This window comes from Zosterops lateralis, assembly GCF_965231275.1.
Source record: "Zosterops lateralis genome assembly, chromosome: 4".
In the NCBI taxonomy this organism is placed as follows: domain Eukaryota; kingdom Metazoa; phylum Chordata; class Aves; order Passeriformes; family Zosteropidae; genus Zosterops; species Zosterops lateralis.
In genome coordinates, this window is record NC_139765.1 from 73,367,268 (window position 1) to 73,394,071 (window position 26,804).

General features: G+C 57.1%; 3 protein-coding genes across 4 annotated transcripts; 2 read left to right on the top strand and 1 right to left on the bottom strand.

Annotated features, from left to right (window-relative positions):
• Positions 1-449: 449 nt before the first annotated feature.
• Positions 450-2,913, top strand: LOC310909077 (acrosin-like; the record flags this gene model as incomplete). Its single annotated transcript, XM_083860640.1, has 5 exons — positions 450-520; positions 648-908; positions 1,487-1,752; positions 1,881-2,026; positions 2,539-2,913. The coding sequence occupies 5 exons, from the start codon at positions 450-452 to the stop codon at positions 2,911-2,913; spliced, it is 1,119 nt and encodes a 372-aa protein (XP_083716766.1).
• A 1,079-nt stretch (positions 2,914-3,992) lies between these two features.
• Positions 3,993-13,955, top strand: LOC310909078 (acrosin-like; the record flags this gene model as incomplete). Its single annotated transcript, XM_083860641.1, has 4 exons — positions 3,993-4,171; positions 4,606-4,871; positions 5,057-5,202; positions 13,641-13,955. The coding sequence occupies 4 exons, from the start codon at positions 3,993-3,995 to the stop codon at positions 13,953-13,955; spliced, it is 906 nt and encodes a 301-aa protein (XP_083716767.1).
• A 549-nt stretch (positions 13,956-14,504) lies between these two features.
• Positions 14,505-26,442, bottom strand: ARSA (arylsulfatase A). Of its 2 annotated transcripts, none has more exons than XM_083860424.1 (8): positions 26,108-26,442; positions 24,238-24,478; positions 19,917-20,135; positions 18,657-18,808; positions 17,452-17,576; positions 16,869-16,996; positions 15,894-15,996; positions 14,505-15,395 (listed from the first exon to the last, which is right to left on the bottom strand). In XM_083860424.1, the coding sequence occupies exons 1-8, from the start codon at positions 26,332-26,334 to the stop codon at positions 15,088-15,090; spliced, it is 1,503 nt and encodes a 500-aa protein (XP_083716550.1). In that variant the 5' UTR covers positions 26,335-26,442; the 3' UTR covers positions 14,505-15,087. The 2 variants fall into 2 exon arrangements, with proteins under 2 accessions (XP_083716550.1, XP_083716549.1); XM_083860423.1 differs by having other exon boundaries at positions 18,657-18,826.
• Positions 26,443-26,804: the final 362 nt, after the last annotated feature.

A 26,804-nucleotide genomic window follows, 5' to 3' on the forward strand; every position in this document is an offset into this window, starting at 1 on the left:
CTCTGTCCCCAAAGGGACACAAATCTTTGGGATCAGAGGTGACAATGGCTCTGTCCCCAAAGGGACACGAATCTTTGGGATCAGGGACAGGAGGTGACAATGGCTCTGGCCCCAAAGGGGACACACATCCCCCCCGCCCCTCCGTGGCCGCTCTCCCCCGATCCGATCCCTCCCTGCCCCAAATCCCCAAATCCCCAAATCCCCGCGGAGCCGCGGCCGCCCCATCCCGGGCAGGTCCCGGGGCCGGCGGGGGTGGCCCTGCCCGGGGCCCGGTGACACCGCGCCGTCGCTAAGGGCCCTCCCCACCGGGCCGAGCCTTCCAGGGTTCCAGGACCCTGTGCCGCCCCTCTGTGACATCAGGCCGGGCCGGTGGCACCGCGGGCACCGCCAGGGCCCCGGGCACCAGAGGTGACACCTCTGCTCTGGCTCTGCCACCCGCGCTGGCACCGATGGCTTTGCTGTGGCTGCTGCTCCTGCTGGCCCTGGCCGGGCCCGTGGGGGGCACCTGGGACAGCTGCAGGTCAGTGTCCCCAGGGGGCTCGGGGACACTCGGGGCTGGCCTGGCACAGCCTGGGCACACAGGAGCCCCTCGGGGGTGCCTGTCCCTGCTGTCCCCGAGCAGGGCACTGATGGCTTTGTGCTTCCAGGGGCACCTGCGGGTTGAGGCCCTTGGCTTTCGACCACAGCTCGGTGGTTCTGGATTACAGCCCAAAAGACGGTGACTATGCAACTTTGGGATCATCTGCCACCTCCCTCGTCAAGGCTGGCCCTGGTGTCCCCCCGGGGACATGGCCTGGCATTGTCAGCATCCAGGTCACCCTGGAGAACGGGACGTGGCACATGTGCTCGGGGGCACTGATCCACCCGCAGTGGGCGGTGACGGTGGCACAGTGCTTCAGAGGGGACGGGTAAGGATGAACAGGGACAGGGATGTCCCCAGAGGAGGGACATGGGTGTCTCCTCAGCAGGGACTGGGAGGTCCCCTCAGCTGGGTTAGGGATGTCCCCAGAGTAAGGACAAGGATGTCCCCACAGCTGGGACAGGAATACCCCTACAGCAGGATCACTGCTGTCCCCACAGCACAGGGTTTTCTCAAAAGCTGATACAGGGGTGTCCCCTCAGCAGGGACAGGGATGTTCCCAGAGCTGATTCAGGGATGTCCCCTCAGCAAGGAGAGACATGTCCCCATGGCTGAGTCAGGGTTGTTCCCACAGATTCAGGGATGTCCCCTCAGCAGGGATAGAGATTTCCCCACAGCACAGGGATGTTCCCAGAGCTGATTCAGGGATGTCCCCACAGAAGGATCAGGGATGTCCCCACAGCAGGGATAGGAATGTCTCCTCAGCAGTGACACAGACATCCCCACAGCAGGATCAGGGATGTCCTCACAGTTGGGTCAGGAGTGTCCCCACTGAAGGAACAGGGATGTCCCCACAGCATCCCATGGCTCTGCTCCTGCCACCGCCGTGTCCCTCTGCTCCCTCAGGGCCATCTCCGTTTACAAAGTTGTGATCGGGGCCACCGACCTGGCTCAGCCGGGCCCCAAGGCCGAGCTGCGCCACATCCAGAGGGTCCTGAAGCACCAGAGCTACGTGGAGGCCACGGCCAGGAACAACATCGCCCTGGTGGAGCTGGACCAGCCCGTGGAGTGCAGTGACTACATCCAGCTGGGCTGTGTGCCCGACAGCTCCCTGGAGGTGTCCGAGCTGAAAACCTGCTACATGGCGGGCTGGAGAGCCAGCCCGGAGAGCGGTGAGTGCCCAGCAGAGCCCCGGGCCCGGGGGGGACACGGCGGGACAGGGGCTGTGCCCGGGGCTGTGCCCGGCCCCGCAGGGCCCCCGAGGGCCGTGCCCCGAGCTCAGGGCCCGCTGTGCCCGCAGCTCCCGGCCCGCGCCTGCTGCTGCAGGAGGCCAAGGTGCGGCTCATCGACGTCCAGCTCTGCAACAGCAGCCGCTGGTACGGGGGGGCCGTGCACCCCCAGGAGCTGTGCGCGGGGTACCCGCGGGGCGGCATCGACACCTGCCAGGTGAGGGCTGGGACAGGGAGCCCTGAGCCCTGAACACGGCCCTGGGATCCCCTGAGTGCCCTGAACACGGCCCTGGGATCCCCTGAGTGCCCTGAACACGGCCCTGGGATCCCCCTGAACACGGCCCTGGGATCCCCCTGAGTGCCCTGAACACGGCCCTGGGATCCCCTGAGTGCCCTGAACACGGCCCTGGGATCCCCCTGAACACGGCCCTGGGATCCCCCTGAGTGCCCTGAACACGGCCCTGGGATCCCCCTGAGTGCCCTGAACACGGCCCTGGGACCCCCTCATACCCCACAGTCCCCAGCAGGGCCCACCCTGTCCTTTATCCCCAGCTGTCCCTTCCATTTCCCATCCATGGATCTCTGTCCTGTATCCCACAGCTGCCACTCCCCATCCATCTGTCCCTGTCCCAGTGTCCCCTTGTCCCCCAAGCCCATCCAGCACTCCCCATCACCCCGAGGTGTGTCTGTGCCCCCAGAGCAGCCCCTGACCCCTCTCTCCTGGCACAGGGGGACATCGGGGGACCCCTGATCTGCAAGGACAACGTTGGTGACTATTTCTGGCTGGTGGGATTGGCCAGCTGGGGCAAGGGCTGCACTGGAGAAAAACGTCCTGGGGTGTTCACCTCCACCCAGCACTTCCGTGGATGGATCCAGGTCCAGCTGGGCTTGGTCTCATCAAACCCAGCCCTGACACCAACCGAGCCAGCCCCGACCCCACACACGACCCCGATGCTGCCCCCGTCAACGGCCCTGACCCTGACTGTCATCGAGGGGCCACCATTGGACTCATCCATAACAATTTCCTTCCCCAAACACATCCTGCTGAGATTCTTCCAGGCTCTGAAGGACTTCTTGGAGTTCCTAAGGGACAAAATGCGTTGATCAGGAGGCGGAGCAGATCCAGTTCTGGCTGCAGAGGCTCTCCAGCTGCTCCATTTGGGGCCGTGGCTGTGGGGCCAAAATCAGCCCCAGTGCACAGGGCTGCTGTGCCCTGCCCGTGCTCCTGCCCTGAGCCCACCCCAGTGGTGGATCCAGTTTGTTCTTCAAATAGAGTTGTTTCTATTCCCAGTTATCCTCGTTGTCCTGTTCAGTCTCCTGGGGAAAACAAGGAGGGGACAATCTGAGAAAAAAGGAGCAGGGTTGGCTCCTGGTTTGGGGACAGAGGAGGGGGAGCCAGGGAGGGGTGCAGGGAGGGGAGGGGGGGATGATGGCAGGTGGAGAGAAGAGAAACTTCTCCAGCTCAGGATTGCTCCAGGAGAGCCTCAAGTGTCCCATTCCTGGGAAAAGGCATTGAGAGGGACAGGAATGGGAACAGCTGGAGCTGGCAGTGCCAGAGTCCTGTGGAGGTGCTGGAAGTGCCACCCAGGGGTGTCCCCTCTGAGCTGCAAGGATCCCACATCCTATTCCCCTGCTGTTCCCTCGGTCCCATTGGGATCCCTGGATCCGGGACATCCCCTCTGCTCCAGCGGGATCCCAAAGGTCCCTCCCAACCCCAAACACTCCAGGGTTCCACAGCTCGGTGCTGCCCCTGTCCCCCAGGCCAGCCCTGCCCAGGCCAGGCCATGGAACCGGCCCCTCTGTGACATCAGGCCGGGCCAGTGGCACCGCGGGCACCGCCAGGGCCCCGGGCACCAGAGGTGACACCTCTGCTCTGGCTCTGCCACCCGCGCTGGCACCGATGGCTTTGCTGTGGCTGCTGCTCCTGCTGGCCCTGGCTGGGCCCGTGGGGGGCACCTGGGACAGCTGCAGGTCAGTGTCCCCAGGGGGCTCGGGGACACTCGGGGCTGGCCTGGCACAGCCTGGGCACACAGGAGCCCCTCGGGGGTGCCTGTCCCTGCTGTCCCCGAGCAGGGCACTGATGGCTTTGTGCTTCCAGGGGCACCTGTGGATTGAGGCCCTTGGCTTTCGACCACAGCTCGCTGGTCCGGGACTACGACTCCTCGGACAATGACTCTGGAGCCATGGGAACCTCTGATGTCCCTTCCCGTGTTGTGGATGGCCCTGGTGTCCCCCCGGGGACATGGCCTGGCATTGTCAGCATCCAGGTCACCCTGGAGAACGGGACGTGGCACATGTGCTCGGGGGCACTGATCCACCCGCAGTGGGCCGTGACGGTGGCACAGTGCTTCAGAGGGGATGGGTAAGGATGAACAGGGACAGGGATGTCCCCAGAGCAGGGTCAGAGATGTCCCCAGTGCAGGGTCAGGGATGTCCCCTCACAGCAGCGACACGGATGTCCCCACATCACTAGGGTGTCTCCACAACAGGGACAGGGATGTCCCCTCAGCAGGATCAGGGATGTCACCACAGGACAGGGATGTCCCCACAGCAAGGTCAGGGGGTATCTCCCCAGCACAGGGATGTCCCCTCACAGCAGTGAAAGGGATGTCCTCACAACACTGGGGTGTCCCCACAGCATGTTCAGGGTTGTCCTCACAGCACAGGGGTGTCCCCACGCCCAGGGATGTCCCCCTGAATTTTCAGGAGGAAATTCCCTTTCAGCAGGAAGGGAATTTTCCTGCTGCACCCTGTGCCTCTGCTCCCTCAGTCCTTTCTCCCTCTCCTGCCCCTCAGGGACTTCTCCAGGTGGAAGGTGGTGATGGGGGCCACAGACCTGGCTCAGCCGGGTCTCGAGTCCAAGCAGAGCCACATCAAGAGGGTCCTGAAGCACAGGCGCTACAACCCTGACACAGAGAGGAACAACATCGCCCTGGTGGAGCTGGACCAGCCCGTGGAGTGCAGCGACTACATCCAGCTGGGCTGTGTGCCCGACAGCTCCCTGGAGGTGTCCGAGCTGAAAACCTGCTACATCGCGGGCTGGAAAGCCAGCCCGGAGAGCGGTGAGTGCCCGCCCGGGGATGAGGAGGAGTTGGGGACAGCGGGGACACGGCCGGGCCGGCTAAAGGGGAGAGGCCAAAGCTGCCGGAGCCGGGCCCAGGGCGGGCCCGGGCGGGGACACGGCGGGACAGGAGCTGTGCCCGGCCCTGGGGCTGTGCCCCGAGCTCAGGGCTGTCTGTGTCCCCAGCCGAGACCCCGGGCGTGGTGCTGCAGGAGGCCAAGGTGCGGCTCATCGACGTCCAGCTCTGCAACAGCAGCCGCTGGTACGGGGGGGCCGTGCACCCCCAGGAGCTGTGCGCGGGGTACCCGCGGGGCGGCATCGACACCTGCCAGGTGAGGGCTGGGACAGGGAGCCCTGGGCCCTGAACACGGCCCTGGGATCCCCTGAGTGCCCTGAACACGGCCCTGGGATCCCCTGAGTGCCCTGAACATGGCCCTGAGATCCCCTGAGTGCCCCGAACACGGCCCTGAGATCCCCCTGAACACGGCCCTGAGATCCCCTGAGTGCCCTGAACACGGCCCTGGGATCCCCCTGAACACGGCCCTGAGATCCCCTCAGACCCCACACACGGCCCTGGGATCCCCTCAGACCCCACACACGGCCCTGGGATCCCCTGAGTGCCCTGAACACGGCCCTGTGGAATCCCCTCAGAGCCAGCGCGAGCACTCCTGAGCCGCCTCTCCCCTGTAACCCCATAAAATCCCCTCAGAGCCAGCAGAGGGAGCCCACAGCCCCACACACGGCCCCATGGGATGCCCTCAGAGGCCTGAACACGGCCCGTGGGATCCCCTCAGAGCCCACACACGGAATCCCCTCAGAGCCCTGAGCCCACACACGGCCCCATTGAATCCCCTCAGAGCTCTGAGCCCACACACATCTCCAGAGAATCTCCTCGGAGACCTGAACCCACACACGACCCCGTGGCATCCCCTCAGAGCCAACACGAGCACCCCTGAGCCCCCTCTCCCCTGTAACCCCATAAAATCCCCCTCAGAGCCAGCAGAGGGAGCTCACAGCCCCACACACGGCACCATTGAATCCCCTCAGAGCCCTGAGTCCAAACACGGCTCCAGGCAATCCCCTCAGCCCCACACACGGCCGCATGGAATCACCTCATGGCCCTGAGCCCCACACGCAGCTCCAGGGAATCCCCTCAGAGCCAGCAGAGGGAGCCCACAGCCCCACAGATGGCCCCATTGAATCCCCTCAGAGCTCTCAGTCCCACAGACAGATCCATTAAATCCCCTCAGAGCCCTGAATCCACACACGACCCCATTGAATCCCCTCAGAGCCCTGAGCCCACACACGTCCCCATGGGACCCCCTCAGAGATAGCACAGGGAGCCCTTGTCCCCACACACAGCCCCGTGGAATCCCCTCAGAGCCCTCAGCCCCACACACAGCTCCAGGCAATCCCCTCAGAGCCCTGAGCCCACATACGTCCTCATGGCATCCCCTCAGAGACAGCGCGGGCACACCTAACCCGCCTCTCCCCATTAACCCCATAAAATCCCCTCAGAGCCAGCAGAGGGAGCCCTCAGCCCCACACACGGCCCCATGGGATGCCCTCAGAGCTCTGAGCCCACACACATCTCCAGAGAATCCCCTCAGAGACCTGAACCCACACACGACCCCGTGGCATCCCCTCAGAGCCAGCACGGGCACCCCTGAGCCCCCTCTCCCCTGTAACCCCATAAAATCCCCTCAGAGCCAGCAGAGGGAGCCCACAGCCCCACACACGGCCCCATGGGATACCCTCAGAGCCCTGAGCCAACACACGGCCCCGTGGGATGCCCTCAGAGCCAGCACAGGGAGCCCTTGTCCCCACACACAGACCCATTAAATCCCCTCCGAGCCCTCAGTCCCAAAGAACGCCATGAAATCCCCTCAGAGCCCTGAGTCCACACATGTCCCCATGGCATCCCCTCAGAGCCAACACGGGCACCCCATAGCTCCTCTCTCCCCTCTAACCACATAAAATCCCCTCAGAGCCAGCGGAGGGAGCCCTCAGCCCCACACATGGCCCTGTGGAATCCCCTCAGAGCCAGCACAGGAACCCCTTGTCCCCACACACAGCCCCATTGAATCCCCTCAGAACTCTCAGCCCCACAGACCGCCCCATGGGATCCCCTCAGAGCCCTCAGCCCCACCAACAGATCCATTAAATCCCCTCAGAGCCCTGAGCCCCACACGACCCCATGGCATCCCCTCAGATCCTCTCTCCCCTCTAACCCAATAAAATCCCCTCAGAGCCAGCACAGGGAGCCCTTGTCCCCACACACAGCCCCATTAAATAATCCCCTCAGACCCCAGAGTACCAATCTCAGCCCACCCTGTCCTTTATCCCTGGCTGTCCCTTCCCTTTCCCATACATGGATCCCTGTCCTGTATCCCAGAGCTGCCACTTCCCATCCGTGTGTCCCTGTCCTGGTGTCCCTTTGTCCCCAAGGCCTGTCCCCTGTCCCAGAGCTGCCACTCCCCATCCGTGTGTCCCTGTCCTGCTGTCCCTTTGTCCCCAAGGCCTGTCCCCTGTCCCAGAGCTGCCATTCCCCATCCGTGTGTCCCTGTGCTGCTGTCCCTTTGTCCCCAAGGCCTGTCCCCTGTCCCAGAGCTGCCACTCCCCATCCGTGTGTCCCTGTCCTGCTGTCCCTTTGTCCCCAAGGCCTGTCCCCTGTCCCAGAGCTGCCATTCCCCATCCGTGTGTCCCTGTGCTGCTGTCCCTTTGTCCCCAAGGCCTGTCCCCTGTCCCAGAGCTGCCACTCCCCATCCGTGTGTCCCTGTCCTGCTGTCCTTTTGTCCCCAAGGCCTGTCCCCTGTCCCAGAGCTGCCACTCTCCATCCGTGTGTCCCTGTCCTGGTGTCCCTTTGTCCCCAAGGCCTGTCCCCTGTCCCAGGGCTGCCACTCCCCATCCGTGTGTCCCTGTGCTTCTGTCCCTTTGTCCCCAAGGCCTGTCCCCTGTCCCAGAGCTGCCACTCCCCAATCTGTGTGTCCCTGTGCTGCTGTCTCTTTGTCCCCAAGGCCTGTCCCCTGTCCCAGAACTGCCACTTCCCATCTGTGTGTCCTTTTCCTGGTGTCCCTTTGTCCCCAAGGCCTGTCCTCTGTCCCCAAGCCCATCCAGCTCTCCCTGTCACCCCAAGGTGTGTCTGTGCCCCCCAGCAGCCCCTGACCCCTCTCTCCTGGCGCAGGGGGACATCGGGGGACCCCTGGTGTGCAAGGACAATGACGGTGACTATTTCTGGCTGGTGGGGCTGGCGGGCTGGGGCCGGGGCTGTGCTGGTGACAAACGCCCCGGGGTGTTCACCTCCACCCAGCACTTCCACTCCTGGATGCAGCACCAGCTGGGAGTGGTGCCGCCCCAAACGGAGCCTCCGCAACCGCCCCCGGCCCCTCCTGTTGAGGAAGAGCCACCAGAACCGGAACCAGAACCAGAACCGATACCGGTGCTGGTGCCGGAGCCAGAACTGGAACCAGAACCGGCACCAGAACCAAAACCAGTGCCCATACCGGTGCCAATACCAGAACCAGAGCCCATACCAGAACCAGAAGAAGAGGAGGATGAGGAGGAGGAAGAAGAAGAACAACCAAAACCAACACCAAAACCAACACCAAAACCAAACCCCTTTATAACGATTTCATTCCCAAAGGCCGTCCTGCTGAGGTTCTTTGGGAGTCTGAAGCAGTTCCTGGAGTTCCTCAGGGACAAAATGGATTGAGCAGGAGGGGAAGCAGATCCAGGTCTGGCTGCAGGGGGTCACAAAAATTCACCCCCAAAATTGGAGCCATGGCTGTGCCAAAGCCACCCCAATGCCCAGGGCTGGTCTGTCCAGCTCATCACCCTCCTCTCCACCCACCCTGGTGATGAAATTCCCTTTGTTCTTGAAATAGAGATTATTGTTCCCAATTATCCCCATTGTCAGTCCAGTTGAGTCTCCTGGGCACAACAAGGATGGGACAATCTGGGGAAAAAAAAAGGGTTTGGGGGAGCTGAGGGGTGGCCAGGGAGGGAGGATGAGCTTGGGTGGAACTGATGGTTCTCCATCATCTCCAGCACCTTCTGATGGCTGGGACAGGGTCAAAAATCCCTCTGGGGCTTTTGATGTGACCCCCCAGTGATGACACCAATGACATCCCTGCTCATGGGCCACCAGCAGAGATGGGACAGCAGGGAAACCTGCGGGGGCTCCAGGAATATCCCAAAACTCACGGGATTCTGATGCCTTAGGGAGGCTGACCTGGAACAGAGACTGGGCAGAGCTGGAGAATAAAGTAGAGATTTATTGAAAGGTCTTTAGGATACACCTCGGGCAGGACAAGAGCCTGGCCAGGGCTACACCCAAAATGGGCACAAAATGGATCTAAAATGTACCCAAAATGGACCCAAATGGTCACAAAATGAACACAAAATGGACCCAAAATTGCCACAAAATGGTCACAAAATGAACCCAAAGTGATCACAGAATGGACCCAAAGTGATCACAAAATGGACCCAGAATGGCCACAAAATGGCCACAAAATGGACCCAAAGTAGTCACGAAATGAACATAAAATGGACCCCAAATGGTCACAAAATGGATCCAAAACGGACACAAAATGGTCACAAAATGGACAAAAAATGGTCACAAAAGTCCACAAAATGGCCACAAAATGGCCCCAAAATGGACACAAAAGTCCACAAAATGGCCACAAAATGGTCAGAAAACGGCCACAAAATGGTCACAAAACGGACAAAAAATGGTCACAAAAGTCCACAAAATGGTCACAAAATGGACCCAAAATAGCCACAAAATAGTCTCAAAATGGACCTAAAATGGACCTAAAATGGTCATAAAATGGACCCAAAATGAACACAAAATGGACAAAAAATGGCCACAAAATGGATGCAAACTGGACACAAAATGGACAAAATATGGACCAAAATAGTCACAAAATGGATGCAAAATCGACACAAAAGTCCACAAAATGGTCACAAAATAGACCCAAACTGGACACAAAATGGACATCTGTCACGAGGTCTCATGATTTTATAAGTTTTGGTCCATTTGCATATTGGAGTTTAATTGTCCAATTTCAGCTCCAGGCTTTGAGGTCCCATCCTTCTTGTTCTTCCCTCCAGCCACTCTTGTTTGTCCTTTTGGGCCTGAAAGTTGTCCTTTAGCAGGAAAAGGATTTGTTTTGTGTCCCTGATAATTGTCTCTGTGCAGAGCTGAGTGACACTGACTGTGAGCTCAGAGCTGCACCCCTGGGCACCACAGAACCTGAAATACATCAAAGCTCGAACTTAAGGCATCAATTAAAACTTAAGGTGATCAATTCCACCACCCTGGGGGAGGCACTGGACATTCCTGACTGGATTTTAGGAGATGTGAGCTCAATGTTTGGGGATTTCGGACACAACCACCAGCACTGGACAACTGGACAGCGACAAGAGCAGAACTGCTGGTCGGGCCTGTGCCGCCCACGGCCTGTCAGTTTGTGCTCTGACTTTGTGGTTTTAAGCCAATTTTTTCTGTATTTATTTTTCTTACATTTATTAGATCTTTTCCTCTAAATTGGAACTCTGAGTTCTAAACCTCCTGCTGGGTGTTTGTGTGGGGTTAGTTCCTCCCGCTGGTTCCACTCCAAACCAGCACAGGTGGAGAGGAGGAGAAATTTCTCCAGCCCAGGATTGCTCCAGCAGAGCCATCCCCAGGTGTCCCATTCCTGGGAAAAGTCATTGAGAGGGACAGGAATGGGAACAGCTGGAGCTGACAATGCCCAGGGATGTGGAGATGCTGGAAGTGCCACCCAGGGGTGTCCCCTCTGTCACAACCTCTGAGCTGCAAGGATCCCCCATCCTATTCCCCTGCTGTTCCCTCGGTCCCATTGGGATCCCTGGATCCGGGACATTCCCTCTGCTCCAGCGGGATCCCAAAGGCCCCTCCCAACCCCAAACACTCCAGGGTTCCACAGCTCGGTGCTGCCCCTGTCCCCCAGGCCAGCCCTGCCCAGGCCAGGCCATGGAACCGGCCCCTCTGTGACATCAGGCCGGGCCGGTGGCACCGCGGGCACCGCCAGGGCCCCGGGCACCAGAGGTGACACCTCTGCTCTGGCTCTGCCACCCGCGCTGGCACCGATGGCTTTGCTGTGGCTGCTGCTCCTGCTGGCCCTGGCCGGGCCCGTGGGGGGCACCTGGGACAGCTGCAGGTCAGTGTCCCCAGGGGGCTCGGGGACACTCGGGGCTGGCCTGGCACAGCCTGGGCACACAGGAGCCCCTCGGGGGTGCCTGTCCCTGCTGTCCCCGAGCAGGGCACTGATGGCTTTGTGCTTCCAGGGGCACCTGTGGTCTCCGCCCCATGGTTCTGAACGAAAGCTCCGCGATTCCCGAGTACACGTCCTCGGATTCTGGCAACAGCACCACCCTGGATGTCAATCCAGGGACCTGGACGGGCATTGCCAGCATCCAGGTCACCCTGGAGAACGGGACATGGCACATGTGCTCGGGGACACTCATCAACCATCGCTGGGTGCTCACAACTGCCCGCTGCTTCACCACGGCCGGGTAAGGAGGGGCAGGGACAGGGATGTCCCCAGAGCAGGGACAGGGATGTCCCCAGAGCAGGGACAGGGATGTCCCCTCAGCAAGGACAGGGATGTGCCCAGAGCAGGGACAGGGATGTGCCCAGAGCAGGGACAGGGATGTCCCCTCAGGAAGGACAGGGATGTTCCTTCAGCAAGGACAAGGATGTCCCCACAGCAGGGTCAGGGATGTCCCTGCTGTGGGGACAGGGATGTGCCCAGAACAGGGACAAGGATGTCCCCACAGCACAAGGATGTCACCACAGCAAGGACAAGGGATGTCCCCTCAGAAGGATAAGGGATGTCCCCACAACAGGGATAGGTGTCTATCTCCCCTCCTGGCTGTGGGCAGCAGAGGGTTGGGAATTGCAGGGCTGTGCCAGCCCCTGTCTCTGCTCCCTGTAACTCCCCACGGCCCTGCAGGGATATCCAAAAGTGGAAGGTGGTGTTGGGGGCCACGGACCTGAGCCAGCCGGGCCGCGAGGCCCAGGTGTTCTCCATCAAACGCATCGTGAAGCACAGACACTACGACCACGACTCGGAGAGGAACAACATCGCCCTGGTGGAGCTGCAGCAAACTGTGGAGTGCAACGACTACATCCAGCTGGGCTGTGTGCCCGACAGCTCCCTGGAGGTGTCCGAGCTGAAAACCTGCTACATGGCGGGCTGGAGAGCCAGCCCGGAGAGTGGTGAGTGCCCAGCAGAGCCCCGGGCCCGGGGGGGACACGGCGGGACAGGGGCTGTGCCCGGGGCTGTGCCCGGCCCCGCAGGGCCCCCGAGGGCCGTGCCCCGAGCTCAGGGCCCGCTGTGCCCGCAGCTCCCGGCCCGCGCCTGCTGCTGCAGGAGGCCAAGGTGCGGCTCATCGACGTCCAGCTCTGCAACAGCAGCCGCTGGTACGGGGGGGCCGTGCACCCCCAGGAGCTGTGCGCGGGGTACCCGCGGGGCGGCATCGACACCTGCCAGGTGAGGGCTGGGACAGGGAGCCCTGAGCCCTGAACACGGCCCTGGGATCCCCTGAGTGCCCTGAACACGGCCCTGGGATCCCCTGAGTGCCCTGAACACGGCCCTGGGATCCCCTGAGTGCCCTGAACACGGCCCTGGGATCCCCCTGAACACGGCCCTGGGATCCCCTGAGTGCCCTGAACACGGCCCTGGGATCCCCTGAGTGCCCTGAACACGGCCCTGGGATCCCCTGAGTGCCCTGAACACGGCCCTGGGATCCCCCTGAACACGGCCCTGGGATCCCCTGAGTGCCCCGAACACGGCCCTGGGATCCCCTGAGTGCCCTGAACACGGCCCTGGGATCCCCTGAGTGCCCCGAACACGGCCCTGGGATCCCCTGAGTGCCCTGAACACGGCCCTGGGATCCCCCTGAACACAGCCCTGGGATCCCCCAGACCCCACACACGGCCCCATTAAATCCCCCAGACCCCACACAGGGTCCCCACACCCCAAACTCAGCCTGGCCCGGTGCCCTCACAGCCCCGGGGCCCCACCACTGACGGGTGTCCCTTCCCCATCCCCGTGTCCCTGCCCAGTGTCCCCTTGTCCCCAAGGCCTGGCACTGTGCCCACAGAGCCCACCCAGTGCCCCCAGCAGCCCCAGCTTTGGATACCCTGGAATACCCTGGAATACCCTGGAATACCCTGGGATACCCTGGAATACCCTGGAATACCCTGGGATATCCTGGAATATCCTGAAATATCCTGGGATACCCTGGAATATCCTGGGATAACCTGGGATACCCTGGGATACCCTGGAATATCCTGAAATATCCTGGAATACCCTGGAATACTCTGGAATACCCTGGGATATCCTGGAATATCCTGGGATATCCTGGAATGTCCTGGAATGTCCCTTCCCTGCCCATCCCTGCTCCCTGTGCAGAGCCCACCCAGTGCCCCCAGCAGCCCCAGCTTTGGATATCCTGGAATATCCTGGAATACCCTGGAATATCCTGGGATACCCCGGAATATCCTGGGATATCCTGGAATGTCCTGGAATATCCTGGAATATCCTGGGATATCCTTTCCCTGTCCATCCCTGCTCCCTGTGCAGAACCCACCCTGAACAAGCCCCGTCCTGCTGCTGCTCTGGATCCTCCAGGCCCAGAGCGGAGCCTTTCCATGAGAATCCAGGCGGGAATGCAGCTCTGCAGGGCTGGGTATGGGAAAAGCCGGGCTGGAGCAGCCCCTGAGCCCTCTCTCCTGGCGCAGGGGGACAGCGGGGGACCCCTGGTCTGCAAGGACAACACCCAGGACAAATTCTGGCTGGTGGGACTGGCCAGCTGGGGCAGAGGCTGTGCCAGGGCCAGGAGGCCGGGGATCTTCACCTCCACTCAGCATTTCCACTCCTGGATCCGTTCCCACACCCGCCCGAGGCGGCCGAAGCCGAAGCCAACACCAACACCCACCCAGAGCTCACCACAGCCCAGCACCACCAGCAACGTTTCCTTCCCAAAACGCACCCTGATGCGGTTCCTTGAGAAGCTGCAGGAGATGTTGGAGCTCCTCAGGGAGAGGAGGGGGTGAGCAGGAGGGGGAGCAGATCCCACTTGTGGCTGCAGAGGGTCTCCAGCTGCCCCGTTTTTTGGGGCTGTGGCTGTGGGGCTGAGGGCAGCCCCGGTGTCCTGCCCAAGCTCCTGTCCCGAGGCCTCACCGAGGCTGGAGTTGATTTAAACTTTGGAAATAAAGTTGTGTTCCCCGTGGTAGGGATTTAAAGATGGAATTGTCCAGTTTAAAACCAAACCCTTGCTCCCGCTCCTTCCTTTTCCCACTTGAAATCACCACAGGCAAAGATCAGAGGTTAAAACCAATTTACTGCAAACAGCCATGAGATAAGGAGAATCAAACCATTATTTGCATCAATATTAGTAAGAAAAGGTGTAAGACAAAGCAGTGATTCACATGGAAAGCCTGGGACAACACCCTACAGGTTTTATCCCACTGGAAATAATGCCCTTGTCCATGGAAGTGAGAGTCCCTTGCCCCTGGCAGTGACATTGGGGTCACTGCCAGATATGGGGGGAAAAAATGATTCCTGTGGCCAAAATTAGGACACCCATCATCTGCAGCCCTGGGTAAAACAACCAGGGGACAATGTGGGGAAAAAGGAGCAGGGTTGGCTCCTGGTTTTTGGGGACAGAGCCAGGGAGGGGAGGTGGAGAGAGGGAGAAACTTCTCCAGGATTCCTCCAGCAGAGCCTCAGGTGTCCCATTCCTGGGAAAAGGCATCGAGAGGGACAGGAGTGGGAACAGCTGGAGCTGGAAGTGCCCAAGGGTGTGGAAGTGCCACCCAAGGGTGTCCCCTCTGTCACCAGCTCTGAGCTGCCAGGATCCCACATCCCATTCCCCGCTGTGCCCTCAGTCCCATTGGCATCCCTGGATCTGTGAAATCCCCTCTGCTCCAGCAGGATCACAGCTCCCAGGAGCTGCCCTGCCTCTGGAGAAGGCACTGGAGTGTGACATTTCCTCCTGGAACAGGAGCTTTCCTGTCCAAAACCTCACCTGGAACACCCCACACAGACCCCATCAATCACCCTGCTCACATTCCCTTTTGGGGTCTCCCTGACCCCATTGACCCAAAGCCTCCCTGAGCTGTGGGGCCCCTCCCAAACCGAGCTGGCAGATTTGGGCTGAGGGCTCAGGGATTTTTTGGGGGGATGTCAGCGCGGGGAGCAGCGGCAGCAGGAAGGTTTGGGGCTGCACTCGGGGGAGCAGCAGGGCTGCAACGAGGCGTCCCGGCCCTTCCCCATCTGGCTCTCCCCGAAGTCCAGGCGCTGCTCCAGCAGCACTTTCTGCAGGGTGATGTCCCTGAGCACCTGCAGCACCTCGGGGCCCGCCCGGCCCTGCAGCAGGTCGTAATTCTCCGCAGGATCCGATTCCAGGTCGAAAAGCAGCGGGGGAAGGTGAGGGGTGAGCGGGGTCAGCCCGTGGCACGCCTGGTCCGGGGTGGTGCCGCTGTGGAAAGAACCTGAAAAACAAAAACAAAAACAATCCCAAAAAACCAAACCAAACCAAACCAAACCAAACAAACAAACAAACAAACAAAAAACCCCAACAAAACCCCCCCCAAAAAAACCCAAACAAAAAAAACCCCACCACACACAAAAAAAAACCCCACAAAAAAAACCCAAAACAAAACAAAAAAAACCCAAAAAAACCCCAAACCAAACCAAACCAAACAAAAAAACCCAAACCAAAACAAAACAAAAAAACCCACAAAAAACCCCCCACAAAACACAAAACAAACAAACAAACAAAACAACAACAAAAAAAAAAAAAAAAAAAAAAAAAAAACAAAAAAAAACACAAACAAAACAAAAAAAAAAAAAAACAAAAAAAAAAACAAAAAAAAAAAAAACAAAAAAAACTTCTAGCTGAGCTCAGAGCCTTCTCCCGGAGCTCTGGGTAGGGAGGGCTATTCCAAAGATCCCAAAAAAAAAACTTTTTGGGAAGAGGCGGCACTGACCTTGGGTGTAGTAATGAGCCTTGTACTTGCCCAGGCGGACGGCGAAGGGGCCGTGCAGGGGGTCGGGGGATGGAGGGAAGAAGAACACGGCCTGCCGGGGGCTCTGGGGGGACAGCAGGGCTCAGCTCAGCCCGACAGCCCCCCCGAGGGCAGGAACAGGATGAGACCCCCGCGGGAGCCCCCAAACTACAGCTGGAATGAGGCTGGAGAGCGGGGATGGAGCTCACGGGGCAGCCTGGGGAGAGCTGGCACCGGCCAGGCTGGACAGCAGCTCCCAAAACCTGGATCTGCCTGGATCCGGCTGCTCCTGCTCTCCCAGGCTGTTCCTGCTCTCCCAGGCTGTTCCTGCTCTTGGATCTGCCCGGATCCCAGCTGCTCCTGCTCCTCCAGGCTGTTCTTGCTCCTGGATCTGCCTGGATCCGGCTGCTCCTGCTCTCCCAGGCTGCTCCTGCCCCTGGATCTGCCCAGAACTCAGCTGTTCCTGCTCCTCCAGGCTTCTCCAGGCTGTATCTGCTCCCCCAGGCTGTTCCTGCTCCTCCAGGCTTCTCCAGGCTGTTTCTGCCCCTCCAGGCTGCTCCTGTCCCTGGATCTGCTCAGACCCCAGCTACTCCTGCTCCTCCAGGCTGTTCCTGCCCTTCCAGGCTGTTCCTGCCCCTCCAGGCTGCTCCTGCCCCTGGATCTGCCCAGAACTCAGCTGTTCCTGCTCCTCCAGACTCCTTCAGGCTGTTCCTGCTCCCCCAGGCTGTCCCTGCACTTCCAGGCTGCTCCTGTCCCTGGATCTGCTCAGATCCCAGCTGCTCCTGCTCCTCCAGGCTGTTTCTGTTCCCCCAGGCTTCTCCTGCCCCTCCAGGCTTCTCCTGCCCCTCCAGCTTGCTCTTACCCCTGGATCTGCCCAGATCCCAGCTCCTCCTGTTCCTCCAGGCTCCTCCTCCTGCCCCTCCAGGCTGCCCCAAGCCCCAGGCCAGCCCCACTCACCTTCCCCGACCCGAAGAGCAGCGGGCTCAGGTCGAATCCATCCAGGGCCACCTTGGGAAGGGCAGCTCCAGCCAGGGAGCTCAGCGTGGGCAGGATGTCCAGGGTGCTGGCCAGCTCGTGGGTCACTCCTGCCACGGGGAAATGTCCCCTCAAGGACCCATGCCACCATCCCCAGCCCTGCTTTGTCCCCTCAGAGTGTGACCCAGACAGAACATTCAGTGTGGGCAGGATGTCCAGGGTGCTGGCCAGCTCATGGGTCACTCCTGCCATGGGGAAATGTCCCCTCAGAAACCCATCCCACCATCCCTGGTCCTGCTTTGTCCCCTCGGGGTGGGAAATGTCCCCTCAGGGACCCACCCCAGCCCTGCTTTGTCCCCTCGAGGTGGGAACTGTCCCCTCAAGGACCCACCCCAGCCCTGTTTTGTCCCTTCTGGGTGTGACCCAGCCAGGACACTCGGCGTGGGCAGGATGTCCAAGGTGCTGACCAGTTCATGGGTCACTCCTGCCATGGGGAAATGTCCCCTCAGGGGTCAATCCCACCACCCCCAGCCCTGTTTTGTCCCCTCGGGGACACCTGGCTCACCTGGGGCGATCCTGCCCGGCCAATAAGCCACCGCCGGCTCCCTCATGCCGCCCTCGTAGGTGGTGCCCTTGCCACACTTGAGGTGACCGGCGCTGCCACCGCGGGCCATGCGCAGGGTGGATGGGCTGGGGACAAGGGCTGGGTGTCACCAAAGGCCACGCTGGTCCCGCCCTGCTGCCGCCAAGGGGACAGGGACAAGGGTGGCCTGGTACCAGAGTGACTCTGTCACCCTTAGGGGTGGTGCAGGAGATGGGACACACCCGGGCAGGGCACCCCAAACCGGTGTCACCCGCATATAGGGGACTGGGGGACATTTGAGGGTGTCACATGCCTGGCCTAAACCCTGGGGGACATTTGGGGGATGTCACACTGCTGGCCCAAACCTTGGGGACATTCTGGGGATGTCACACTCCTGATCCAAACCCTGGGGGACATTCTGGGGATGTCACACTCCTGATCCAAACCCTGGGGGACATTTGGGGGATGTCACACTCCTGGCCCAAACTTTGGGGGACATTTTGGGGGGTGGTGGCCCAAACCTTTGAGGACATTTAGTGGCTACTGACCCAAACCCTGGAGGACATTTAGGGGGTGCTGTCCCAAACCCTGGGGGACATTCAGGGAGTGCTGGCTTAAACCTTTGGGGACATTTGGGGGTGTCACACTCCTTGCCCAAACCCTGGGGGACATTTGGGGTGTGTCACACTCCTTGCCCAAACCCTGGGGGACATTTGGGGTGTGTCACACTCCTGGCCCAAACCCTGGGGGACATTTGGGGGATGTCATATTCCTTGCCCAAACCCTGGGGGACATTTGGGGGATGTCACACTCCTGGCCCAAACCCTGGGGGACATTTGGGGTGTGTCACACTCCTGGCCCAAACCTTGGGGGACATTTGGGGTGTGTCACACTCCTGGCCCAAACCTTGGGGGACATTTGGGGGATGTCATATTCCTTGCCTAAACCCTGGGGGACATTTAGGGGGTGCTGGTTCAAACTTTTGGGGACATTTAGGGGGTGCTCTCCCAAACCCTGGTGGACATTTGGGTGTGTCCCACTCCTTCCCAAACCCTGTGAGGCTCCTGCAGAGCCCACCCACAAACACACCGAGATCCCACCCTGTGTCCCCTCCAGAGCATCACCCCGGGGTGCCACCTTTCCCCACCCCACCCGTGCCCCACCCAGCCCCCCGCCCGCCCCCTGACCCGTTGTCGGAGGTGAAGAACACCAGGGTGGAGTTCTCCAGGCCGTTTTCCTGCAGCGCCTGCAGCAGCTGCCCCACGGAGCCATCGAACTCGGCCAGGGCGTCCCCAAAGGGTCCCCGGCTCGTCCTCCCTGCGAATTCCCGGCTGGCGAACTGCGGGTAGTGCGTGTGCTGGGGAAGGGCACAGAGCACCGCCATCAACCCCCTGGAGGTTAAATCCCCTGCCCTGTCCGTCCCGGGGACGCGGAGAGGTGACAGAAGCCACCAGCCGAGAGGAGACTTGTCCCCGAGTCTCGGGGGAGAGGGTGGGGAGTTTTCCCCGTGGAAAAAGAAGGGAAGGGTCCCAGAAAGGAGGAGCCTAAAAGGGTGAGGGTCTGGGTTTGGGGTGGGAATGGCAACCCTGTGCAGGAGCAGAGTTTGGGGAGATGCTTCCCTGTTCTCCCCATGGGATTCAGGCTCCCTTCCCTTTTCCCTTCCCATTCCTTTTCCCTTCTCCCTTCCCATTCCCTTCCCTTCCCTTCCCTTCCCTTCCCTTCCCTTCCCTTCCCTTCCCTTCCCTTCCCTTCCCTTCTCCATTCCCTTTTTTCCTTCCCTTTTCCTTTCCCCTTCCCTTTCCCCTTTCCTTTTCCCTTCTCCTTTCCCTTCTCTTTTCCTTTTCCCCTTTTTCCTTCCCTTCTTTTCCCTTTTCCCTTCCCTTTCCCCTTTTCCCTTTCCCTTCTCCTCTCCTTTTCCTTTTCCCTTCTCCCTTCCCCTTTCCCTTCTCCCTTCCCTTTTCCTTTCTCCCTTTCCTTTTCTTTTCCCTTCTCCTTTCCCTTCCCTTTTCCCTTCTCCTTTTCTTCCCCCTTCTCCCCTCCCTTCCATTTTCCCCTTCCCCTTTTCTCTTCCCTTCTTTTCCTTTTCTTTTTCCACTTTCCCTTTTCCACTTTCCCTTTTCCCCTTTCCCTTCCCTTTTCCCTTCCCTTCTCCCTTCCCATTTTCCTTCCCCCTTTCCCTTCCCCTTCTCCCTTTCCCCTTTTCCCTTTCCCTTCCCTTTTCCTTTCTCCTTTTTCCCTTCTCCCCTTTCCTTTCCCCTTCCCCCTTTCCTCTTCTCCCCTCTTCCTTTTCCCCTTCTCCCTTTTCCCTTCCCCTTCTCCCTTCCCTTCTTTTCCCTTCTCCCTTCCCACTTTCCTTCTCCCTTTCCTTTTCCCTTTTCTCTTCCTCCTTCTCCCTTTCCCCTTTCCCCTTTCCCCTTCTCCCCCAATCCCCCATCCCAACCCCGCACATGCGAGGCGTAGTAGAGCAGGAAGGGGGTTCCCCTGCGGGCGCAGTCGGCGATGAACTCCCGGGAGAATTTGTTGTAGAGGGGGACGAGCTGCGGGAAGGAGACGGGCTGCTGGACGATGCTCTGGTTCCACAGCAGCGGCAGCGGCACCACGCCCTGGTCACACGTCCCGAAGCATTTGGTGTCGGGGGGGAAGCACGTCAGGTTCTGGCAGGGGCCCTGCAAAACAAAAAAAGTGGTTTGGTTTGGTGGTGTGGTTTTTTTTTTTTTTTTTTTTTTTTTTTTTTTTTTTTTTTTTTTTTTTTTTGTTGTGGGATTCAGGCTCTGCAGGGTTGGAACTCTGGAGTGGAGGAGCATCCGTGGATGGCAAAGAGAGGGAACTCTGCAGAGCTGAAACATGTGGGTTTATTGGAAGGGTGGTGGGGAAAAAGGGAAAAGGGAAAAAGGTTAAAAGGGCTTTGCCTTCAGCCACCAGCCTGGGCTGAAGAGATGCCCCAAAGAGAGAATGGGGAGAGAGAGAGGGGGTGAACTGGGTTGGAACTCTGGAGTGTGGGAGCATCTGTGGATGGCAGGGAGAGGGAACTCTGCAGATCTGAGATGTTCTAGAAATATGTGGTTTTATTGCAAGGGTTGTGGGTAAAAAGGGCTTTGCCTTCAGCCACCAGCCTGGGCTGGAGGGAAGCCCTAAAGAGAGAGGGAGGAAGAGGGTGTGAGGTGAGGGAGGTTGTAGTGGTGTGGTTTTGGTTTTATCAGTTTTATGGATGTATTTGTTCCTTGTATTAAGTTCGTTTTTATAAGTTGTAATGGTTTGCCCCATGTCCCACCCTCATTGGTTTCACCCCAACCCCAGTTATGTGTCAGTCAGAAGTTTTCCAGCCCCTGGGCCTTGTCTGTCACTTTGGGGTCTCTCCCAAAAGTCTGTAAAGTTCCAGGAAAAAACCCATGTGATGGGACAAGACTTCAGCTGTCTCCCCACCCGAGTTATTAATTTGTTACTACATATGTCATTTATCCAGAGAGCCTTTTGCCCCTGATTTGTCCCCAGTTAAACCCATCCCTGAGTTCCTCCCCACAATAAAAGGTGTTGCATTCGGGGGTTTCAAAAAAAGACTTTTTTTTCCCCTCGCTTTTCCCCTGCTGCTTCTGCTGGGGCAGAAAAATAAATAAATGATGAATAAAGCCAGCAGTTAACCCAGAACAGCCTCTCTCTTTTTTCCTGCTGTCGTTGCTTCACTCCTTTGGGCAAGACAAGAACTCACAGGGTCGGTGAGGTTCACCCTGTTACTGAGCTGTGCCCCCTTTACTGTTGAGGTGTCAGGGCTGGCCAAGACAGAGAAAAGACACCTCAACAGGAGGAAAAAGAGCTAAGAGGGGTGAGAGGGATGAGAGTAAGAGGTAAGAGCAAGAGGTAAGAGAGAGGTAAGAGCAAGAGAGTGAGGACCTGGTTCCAATCCATTCTATCTCCTTGTGTGTTGAATGTTCTAATTTACAGTGACCAATTGGCACTAGAACAAAACCTATAAACTTTGCACGCAGCTTATAGAACTGCTCTATCACCATATCATCCTATATCCTAAACTCTAAAGAGACTTTTCATATCAATTTTTTCCCTGATGCCTTGGCAGGGTGGAGAGGGGCCACATTCTTGGGTGATTTTGTTTTCTGTCCTTCCACCCATCTCCAGCTCATCCCCGTCTTCCTCCCTGCCGTGATCACATCTCAGAACTGGCTTTTATTTCTATTTCACTCACAGGTTTTACATCTCCAGTATTTCTTACCAGGCAATCACATCCACAAGCCCTTCCCGTCCCATCTTTCCCAACACTGGAGGTTGAGAATTTGAGATTTTTTGACCCTCAAGCAAATGCTAAATTTGACTTGAGGATGTGGAAAAGGCTCCCAAAATGGAGTGATGGCACTGGGGGTTGTGGGTTTGTGGTTTGGATAGGATTGTGTGATCTCACAGGGTGAAAAACTTACATTTCAAGATTTTTAATAAATAATAATTTTTTTAGCAATATTTTTTAGTAATTTTTTTAAAGTAATATATATGGGGCGAGATGGAGGATTTAAGGTTTTGTCTAAGTCCTTCTTCTTCACCTTCTTGGTTTTGGGTGGTTTTTTTGTATTGGGTGAAAAGAATCCGCATTGAGGGCCTTGGGTGGTCAATTATTGGGTCAAAAATATAGATAATACAGGTGATTATATAATATTATATATATAGTGTTATATAAACATTATAAATATATTTTATATATCAATAATATCTTATTATATTATATATTATATATCTTATAGTAATAATATATTATATATAAATATAGATATTTTTATATATTCATATATATGCATATATAAATATATAAAAACATATATAAACATATATAAAAAGATATATTATATATAAAATGTATATAATAATATATAATAACATATAATAACATATAATATAACATAACATAATATAATATAATGTAATTTACATTATATTATATTATATTGTAATAATACATTATATTATTATATTTATAATACAGTATATTATAATAGTTATATTATATTTATTTATCATTATATTTATAGCATATATTATATTTATAATACAATATCATACTATTATATTTATAATATAGTATATATTTATAACATATAGTTATAATATAATATTACATTATATTATTATAATAATATAATATAATATAATATATTATATTATATTATATTATATTATATTATATTATATTATATTATATAAATTATATTGTATTATATTGTATTATATTGTATTATATTGTATTATATTATATTATACATTTTATATATTTTATATATTTTATATATAAAATATATTTATTATTATTATTATTATTATTATTATTATTAAAATATTATTAAAATATTATTATTAGGGGTGATTAGCACTCAAATAACCTTTGAAATAATTAGAGATACTCCATTTTACCTCCACTTTCCACCTTGCTGATTAGAGCTCATGACTCACAAGGCCATGATCGAGATAATAATTAATTAACACCCAGTCCCGACACAAAACCTGCCACTCCCATGTGTTAATCCTGCTCCAACACCAAGAAAAGAAGATAACAAATCCAAACTGCTGCAGGACGGGGAAGGGAAGGAACAACAAAGTTCCTTCCCCATCAGAAACCCCAAAACCGCACCAAGACTGCCCCAGTTCCTTCACCCTGAGCTGGAGAACTCTTTGCTCTTGGAGTTGTTCATTTTACAAAGGTGACAGCCCAGGTGCCCCAGTCCCATCACCCACGGGCAGGTTTTGTGTCTGGGTTTGTAGGAAAGGGAAACAAGAGAAGAGTTTTGAAAGTTTCATTTTTCTTTTTTTTTTTTTCCCTCTCCTTTTCTTCTTTTTCCTTAGTGTGTGTTAATAAACTATCTGTTGACCTTAAGTTTGGGGCCTGTTTTTTGCCTTTTTCTCCCCAAATCTCATCTCCCAGAGGGGAAAAAAAAAGCAGAAAATCAAACAACTCCTCTAAATTTGGCCAAACAGAAATCTGGTGAATAAAATCTATCTGATCACTTTTAAGTTAAGCTCCTTCTCTTTAAGTTAAGCCCCCTCTCATTTTCTTCTTTTAGACAGGTAATAAAAACTGTCTGTTTACTTTTAAGTTGGGTCCATTTTGCCTTTTTCTCCCCAAATCCTGCCTCCCAGAGGTAAAAAATGAGCAGACACTCAAACTGCTACACTAAATTGGGCCAAATAGAAATTCAACTAACATAAAACCACCACAGTGACCCTTGAGCAGCCTGGGAAACTGCTGAAGAGAAGGGAAGAAGAGAAGGGTTTTGAAAGTTCAATTTTTATTTTTCTTTCCCTCTCCTTTTCTTCTTTTAACTTGTATGTTAATAACTATCTGTTGACCTTAAGTTGGGGCCTTTTTTTTGCCTTTTTCTCTCCAAATCCCATCTCCCAGAGGCAAAAACGAGCAGACACTCAAATCACCCCTCTAAATGTGGCCAAACAGAAATTCAGGAAGGTGAACCCACCACAATGACCCATGAGCATCCTGGAAAACTGCTGAAGAGAAGGGAAGGGTTTTGAAAGTTTCGTTTTTCTTTGAAAGTTTCATTTTTCTTTATCTTTCCCTCTCCTTTCCTTCTTTTTCCTTAGTGTGTGTTAATAAATTATCTGTTGACCTTAAGTCGGGGCCTGTTTTTTGCCTTTTTCTCCCCAAATCCCATCTCCCAGAGGCAAAACCCGAGCAGACACTCAAACCACTCCACTAAATTGGTCCAAACACAAATCCAGGAAGGTGAACCCACCACATTCACCCCCAGAGCCCCTCACCTGGTCGTGGGAATAGGGCACTCCTAGGAAATGATCGAATCCCTGGTGCACGGGCAGGAAGGAGCCGTTGTGGCCAAAGCCCAGGTGCCACTTGCCCACCATGGCCGTGGCGTAGCCCCGGGCCTTGAGCAGCTCGGCCACGGTCACCTCGGCCAGCGGGAGCCCCCCGCGGGAGCCGGGATCGAACACACCGGGGTAGACCCCCGAGCGCACCGGGAGGCGGCCGGTCAGCAGTGCGGCCCTGTGGGGACATGGGGACAGCTCAGGGACAGGTCAGGGGACAGGGGGACACCAGGGGTGGCACTGATTGAGTGTCCTGGGACAGCACCGACTGAGTGTCCTGGGACACCGGGAGGCGGCTGGTCAGCAGTGCGGCCCTGCGGGGACACGGGGACACGGGGGACAGGTCAGGGACAGGTCAGGGGACAGCAGGGGTGGCACTGACTGAGTGTCCTGGGACAGCACTGACTGAGTGTCCTGGGACACTGGGGGTGGCACTGACTGAGTGTCCCGGGATAACACTGACTGTCTGTCTCAGGACACTGAGGGTGGCACTGAGTGTCCCAGGACAGCACTGACTGAGTGTCCCAGGGCACCGGGAGGCGGACGGTCAGCAGTGCGGCCCTGCGGGGACATGGGGACAGCTCAGGGGACAGGTCAGGGGACAGGTCAGGGGACACCAGGGGTGGCACTGACTGAGTGTCCTGGGACACTGGGGGTGGCACTGACTGAGTGTCCCAGCGCACCGGGAGGCGGCCAGTCAGCAGTGCAGCCCTGTGGGGACATGGGGACAGGTCAGGGACAGTGGGGACACTGGGGGTGGCACTGACTGAGTGTCCTGGGACACCGGGGACAGCACTGACTGAGTGTCCTGGGATAACACTGACTGTCTGTCTCAGGACACTGAGGGTGGCACTGACTGACTGTCCTGGGACAGCACCAACTGAGTGTCCTGGGACACCGGGGGTGGCACCGACTGTCTGTCCTGGGACACTGGGGATGGCACTGACTGAGTGTCCCAGGACACCGGGGGTGGCACTGACTGAGTGTCCCAGGACACTGGGGGTGGCACTGACTGACTGTCCTGGGATAGCACCGATGGTTTATCCCGGGACACCGTGGGGTCAGCACTGATGGTTTATCCTGGGACAGCACTGACAGTCTCTCCCGAGACACCACGGGTCTATTTCCCCGTCTATCCCAGGACACGGAGTGTTGTCCTCCCATCGCTCCCGGTCCCTCAGTCCCATCCCTGCCTCTTTATCCCGGGTCCCTCAGTCCCATCCCCACCCCGTTTATCCCGGGTCCCCCCAGTCCCATCCCCACCCCGTCTATCCCGGGTCCCTCAGTCCCATCCCCGCCCGTCTATCCCGGGACACCCCAGCTCCATCCCCACCCTTTATCCCGGGTCCCTCAGTCCCATCCCCGCCCGTTTATCCCGGGACACCCCAGCTCCATCCCCACCCCGTCTATCCCGGGACACCCCAGCTCCATCCCCACCCCGTTTATCCCGGGACACCCCAGCTCCATCCCCACCCTTTATCCCGGGACACCCCAGCTCCATCCCCACCCTTTATCCCGGGACACTCCAGCTCCATCCCCTCCGTCTATCCCGGGTCCCTCAGTTCCATTCCCTCCCGTCTATCCCGGGACACCCCAGTCCCATCCCCACCCTCTATCCCGGGTCTCTCAGTCCCATCCCCACCCTTTATCCCGGGTCCCCCAGTCCCATCCCCACCCTTTATCCCGGTTCTCTCAGTCCCATCCCCGCCCCTCTATCCCGGGACACTCCAGTCCCATCCCCACCCTTTATCCCGGGTCTCTCAGTCCCATCCCCGCCCCTCTATCCCGTTCCCGGCGCGGGCCGTACCGGGACGGGCTGCAGACGGCGGCGCTGCTGTAGAAATCGGTGAAGCGCATCCCGCGGGCCGCCAGCCGGTCCAGGTGCGGCGTGGCGGACGAAGGGTGCCCGTAACACCCCAAATCCCCGTAGCCCAAATCGTCCGCCAGCACCAGCACGAAATTGGGGCGGGGGGCGGCCGCGACCACCACGGGCAGCACCAGCAGCATCAGCCAGGAGAGGCCCTGCGGCCCCATGGCTCTGCCCTCACTGTGTCCCCTGGTGTCGCGGTGCTGTCCCCGGTGTCCCAGTGCTGTCCCAATTGTCCCCGTGCTGTCCCCGGTGTCGCCGCCGCCGTCCCGGGGCGGTCCCGGCAGTGGGGATGGGATCATGTGACGCGCGGGGCATGCTGGGAGTTGTAGTCCTCCAGTGGTGATGCCAATATGGGATAACTGGGAATGGGCACAGAGCAGGGCAGGGATATCCCAGAGCATGGGATCGCCTATGGAAAACTCGTGGAAATCACCTGGGAGGAGATTTCACACTGCTCTGGTCTCTGCTCAGGGCTGGGCAGAAGTTGTGCCTCCTGTGCAGGTGGAATTCCTGGGATCTATCCCTGCCCTTTCCACTGGTGACACTGCTGGGACACCCGGAGGAGAGCCTGGAGCCTGCTCCTGTAGCAGGAGGAGTAGGATGGGTCCTGGCAGCTCAGAGGTAGGAGTTGGTG